Raw genomic sequence first — 4846 nt, forward strand, 5'->3', positions numbered from 1 at the left:
CGAGCCTTCCGCCCAGCCCTGCTCCCTCTGGGCCAGCCTCAGGAGCACCCAGCTAGGGGGGCCTCGGCTGGGAGGAGCCAACCTGGACCCTGGGAAGCTCTCGGAGGAGCACTGTGCACCGGCAGACTGGCAGCTGGGTGGCAGGAGGGGCTGGGCCATGTGGCCTGGACACAAACAAGCAGGGAGAACATCTCACAGCTTGGGATGCGCTGCCGGTCCCCAGTGCTTTACCCACCCTGGTGCTCCAGGCTGGAGACCAGCCAGGTTTTAGCAAGGTGGTGTCATGGTTTCCTGGTCTCCCCAGGCTTCAGGTGGAGTCTGCAGGGAGGGGGTCTGGAGGACAGCAGGCCCTCAAGGTCTGGGAAGGTTCAGGGGATGTGGGGTACTCGTCTGGTGACTTCCTCTAGGACCACCCCCCTGCCCCCTCCACCTCCCCCTCTGCTCTGACCTGCAGGAGAGGAAATAGCAAGAGATGATGGCCTGGCTTCCAGAGCCCTTGAGGACTTAGGGCTCGAACCAGGGAAGTGTGTGTGAGTCTGTGTGTGTGGGGTCAGGATGTGGGTGGTGGTGTGTATGTCTTGGGTGGGTGGGTGGGTAAGTGTGTTTGTGTGGGATGTGCTTCCGGGTATGTGTCTCTGGCTCGTATGTACAGGCAGTGTGTGCATGCATCTAGGTGTGTGCTCACACCCATGTGTTTGGGTGTTGGTGTGTGCATGCAGGGTGGGTGGTGTGTATACTTCTTGGTGTGTGCGAGCATGAGTGTGCTCACGTGCTGGTGGCAGCCTGGGGCAAGGCTTGGCCTGGGCCTGTGGGCAGGGCATGTACCTGGGTGCCCTGAGAGGGCAGAGTTTGGGCAGAGGGCAAGGATGGGAGATGCTGAGGGCGGGCTGTAGGGGGGATAGGGCCAAAGTGGGGGCCAGACTGGGCCCACCGGCCACTCAACTCCTCCATAGCTGCCCTTTCCCAGGCCCTGAGGATGCCTGGTTCCGCTGCCCTCCCCCTCCATGGGCTCCGAGGAGGCGTCCCCTGTGGAATGTGTTTGGTGGCTGAGGGCCAGGCTGGGCCCAGCTCCACTAGCAGACCGGGCAGCGGGGAGGGGTACCTTTGTGCTGCCTCTGTGGTGGGGGGCCCATGTTCCTGCCGCCCAGCCCCCAGCTCCATGCTCTGCTCTATCCCCGGCTAGGTGACTCCCGCTCAGGGCATGCCGTTGTCTCCTGATCCAGCCGGCCCTGCCAGGTGAGCCTGGCCTCACACCCAAGTGTGGGACTCCCACCTCTCTTAGGGGCTCTCCAAGCTGGGGTCCAGCCGTTTAGGCCCTGTCCATGGCAGCCTTGACCCTCTCATCTTTCCGGGCTGTTGGTTTTCTGCTTATCACCCTTCTGGATTCCTAGCCTGAAAGGCCCTTCACCCACTTCTTGCCCTGCCCTAACATGCAGGTGGCCCATGGGATCTCGCCCTCTCGTTTCCTGCCCAGGAAACCGACATCCATGCAGAGGGGCCTTCTGGGTCCCTTCTTCCCATTCCCTGGCTCTCCTGCCCCTTCCAGGCCCTGGTCCCCAGGAGCAGGATGTTTCCTGCATCTCTGCCTCTCTAGCCCCTCACCCTTGGACCCTGTGTTGACAATGGGCAGTCTAGGTGTGGGGTGGGGGCTGCCGGTCTCCTGAGAGAGTGATACTTACAGAGAACAGGCAGTGTTGACGTTCCCAGGACAGCGTCTGCTGAGCCCTTGCAAATGTGTGGTCCTGTGGTCCTCGTAAGCGCGGTGCCATCTCAGCCTGGTTCTCGCTGTCTTGGGAGGGGCATCTTGGCAGTGTCACAGCCCTGTTTCTCACCAGTGGTCCCATGGGGCTCAGGTGGCCGCCCGAGCCCTGCTCACGCTCTCTGTCTCCCTGCCAGGTGACCATGCCTGCCCTTGGCCTAGCTCTCCTCCAGGCGCTCTTGGCCGGATGGGTCCTCAGCCTCCAACCCCCGCCACCGACGGCTTTCACTCCCAACGGTACGCGTCTGCAGCACCTGGCTCGAGACCCCACCTCAGGCACCCTCTACCTCGGAGCCACCAACTTCTTATTTCAGCTGAGCCCGGAACTGCAGCTGGAGGCCACTGTGTCCACTGGCCCTGTGCTGGACAGCAGGGACTGTCTGCCCCCTGTGATGCCTGACGAGTGCCCCCAGGCGCAGCCCACCAGCAACCTGAACCAGCTGCTCCTGGTGAGCCCGGGGGCCCTGGTGGTGTGCGGCAGTGTACACCAGGGGGTCTGTGAGCAGAGGCGCCTGGGGCAGCTCGGGCAGCTGCTGCTGCGGCCGGAGCGGCCCGGGGACACCCAGTATGTGGCCGCCAACGACCCCACCGTCAGCACGGTGGGACTGGTGGCCCAGGGCCCGTCTGGGGAGCCCCTCCTGTTTGTGGGGCGAGGCTACACCAGCCGAGGCGTAGGGGGCGGCATCCCGCCCATCACCACCCGGGCCTTACAGCCCCCGGACCCCCAGGCCGCCTTCTCTTATGAGGAGACGGCCAAGCTCGCCGTGGGCCGCCTCTCGGAGTACAGCCATCACTTCGTGAGCGCCTTCGCGCGCGGGGCCAGTGCCTACTTCCTGTTCCTTCGGCGGGACCTGCAGGCTCAGTCTCGAGCCTTCCGCGCCTACGTGTCCCGCGTGTGCCTCCGGGATCAGCACTACTACTCCTACGTGGAGCTGCCCCTGGCCTGTCAGGGGGGCCGCTACGGGCTCATCCAGGCTGCGGCAGTGGCCGCGTCCGCGGACGTGGCCCAGGGCGAGGTGCTCTTCGTGGCCTTCTCCTCCTCGGCTCCCCCCAGCGTGGGCCGGCCCCCATCGGCAGCTGCCGGGACTACTGGCGCATCGGCGCTCTGTGCCTTCCCCCTGGATGAGGTGGATCGCCTTGCTAATCGCCCCCGCGATGCCTGCTACACCCAGGAGGGCCGGGCTGAGGATGGGGCGGAGGTGGCCTACATCGAGTATGATGTCAACTCTGACTGTGCTCAGCTGCCCGTGGTAAGTCCTGGCACTGGCCAGCCCTTCCCTGTCTCTGAGGCCGCTGGGCAGGCATTTACTGGTCAGGTCAGCGGATGTTTAGTGATTCCTTTGTGTCTGGGCGATGGAGGAATACCTTATAGGAAGAGTGGCATACAGGAGGAACAGACAGCCAGCTGTGCAGGGCTATGCTTGGATCTGGCACCGAAGGGATGGCATTTGTGTAGTTGACTGAGAGGGTGTTTGAGGGTCTAGGGTACCGGGCAGGGACCCAGAATGTGGCAAGGCTGGACTCTATTGTTTAAAGTTTCTTGAGAGGCAAGTGAGGTTCAGGCTTGGTGAGACTTGTTTGGCCCTCGTCTCAGGATGGGCGAACACTTCCCAAGTGGCATTAGTGGTAAAGAATCCGCCTGCCAATGCAGGAGACATTAGAGATGCAGGGTCAGTCCTTGGGTGGGGAAGATGTCCTGGAGGAGGTATGGCAACCCACTCCAGTATTCTTGCCTGGGAAGTCCCATGGACAGAGGAGCCTGGCGGATTACAGTCCATGGGGTCGCAAAGAGAAGGACCTGACTGAAGCGACTTAGCACACATGCAGGTTGGATGAAAAGGGTAGAAGCTGCATATAGGGAGACTGACTCAGTGAGAGGTGGGAGGGGACCCAGGTTAGTGGACGTGGAGAGAAGGATGCAGGCTGGAAGAAGTTTTGGAAGAATGGTCCAGGGCAAGGCTTGTGCATGAACTGGAGGAAGCAGCTCCCAGGCCAGGGATGGGAGAAAGTGGGGCCCCCAGACATGTGGGGATCACAGGAGGTGATGGAGCTGCTGCAGACTGTGGATGGAAGCCACTGAGGCAGGACCAAGGATGCGGCTATGGGAGAGCCAAGAACTGGCAGAGATGCTGGGAGAGGGGATGGGGTTGTTTAGGGAGGATGGAGGGGATCTGGGGAGGGCTTAACTTGGGCTTCTGGCTGTCTGCAGGACACCCTGGATGCGTATCCCTGTGGCTCAGACCACACGCCCAGCCCCATGGCCAGCCGTGTCCCCCTGGAAGCCACGCCGGTTCTGGAGTGGCCGGGGGTCCAGCTAACAGCTGTGGCAATCACTGTGGAAGATGGACATACCATTGCTTTCCTGGGCGACAGTCAAGGGCAGCTGCATAGGGTGAGTCCACAGGAGGTACTGGGCCCTGCCACAGAACTGGAAGGGATGGGCTGCTGGGGACCCAGCCTGGACAGAGCTATGCCTGGGACCCCCTGGGGCTGCGACGTGAGATCTATGTATCTCTGGCCCCAGGCTGGGGGAGATGACCTGTGTTCCTTTTTCTGGGGCCGGATGGCATTTACCCGTGATACCCCCACTCCCACCCCGGGGCTGGGTGGTAATGACCTGTACTGCCTAGGAGGAAATTCTACCTGTAAATTGCTTTACTGGGGCGAGCAGGGTGGGCCTTGGGCCTCAGACCCTGTGGTCTCTGATCTCAGGTCTACTTGGGCCCAGGGAGCGATGGCCACTCGTACTCCACCCAGATCGTCCAGCAGGGGTCTGCGGTGAGCAGAGACCTCATCTTTGATGGGGCCTTCAAGCACCTGTATGTCATGACTCAGAGCACGGTGAGTGCCAGGCGCCCCCAGGGAGGGCGTGGCAGCTGGGAGGGTCCTTGAGGGAACCAGGGCCCTGTATGTGGGTGAGCTGCCGGCACTTGGATCGCTGGCCTCAAATCTTCTTTGCTGCTATAGCTTCTCAAGGTTCCCGTGGCCTCCTGTGCTCAGCACCTGGACTGTGTGTCCTGCCTGGCTCACAGGGACCCATACTGTGGGTGGTGTGTGCTCCTCGGCAGGTCAGTGCCCGTCCCCCCC

The 4846-nt window shown here is 62.3% G+C and overlaps 1 protein-coding gene across 1 annotated transcript in view; it reads left to right on the forward strand.

Moving 5' to 3' along the window:
- Positions 1 to 4846, forward strand: part of PLXNB1 (plexin B1) — a 30182-nt gene that overhangs the window by 4480 nt on the left and 20856 nt on the right. Inside the window, exons 2-6 of the mRNA XM_010851967.1 lie at positions 1184 to 1236; positions 1897 to 3009; positions 3969 to 4151; positions 4472 to 4600; positions 4727 to 4827. Coding sequence (XP_010850269.1) covers positions 1903 to 3009; positions 3969 to 4151; positions 4472 to 4600; positions 4727 to 4827 — 1520 coding nt within the window. The 5' untranslated portion in view covers positions 1184 to 1236; positions 1897 to 1902. The remainder of the gene's footprint in view (positions 1 to 1183; positions 1237 to 1896; positions 3010 to 3968; positions 4152 to 4471; positions 4601 to 4726; positions 4828 to 4846) is intronic.

The sequence above is a fragment of the Bison bison genome, unplaced genomic scaffold, assembly GCF_000754665.1.
Source record: "Bison bison bison isolate TAMUID 2011002044 unplaced genomic scaffold, Bison_UMD1.0 scf7180017864304, whole genome shotgun sequence".
NCBI classification, from domain to species: domain Eukaryota; kingdom Metazoa; phylum Chordata; class Mammalia; order Artiodactyla; family Bovidae; genus Bison; species Bison bison.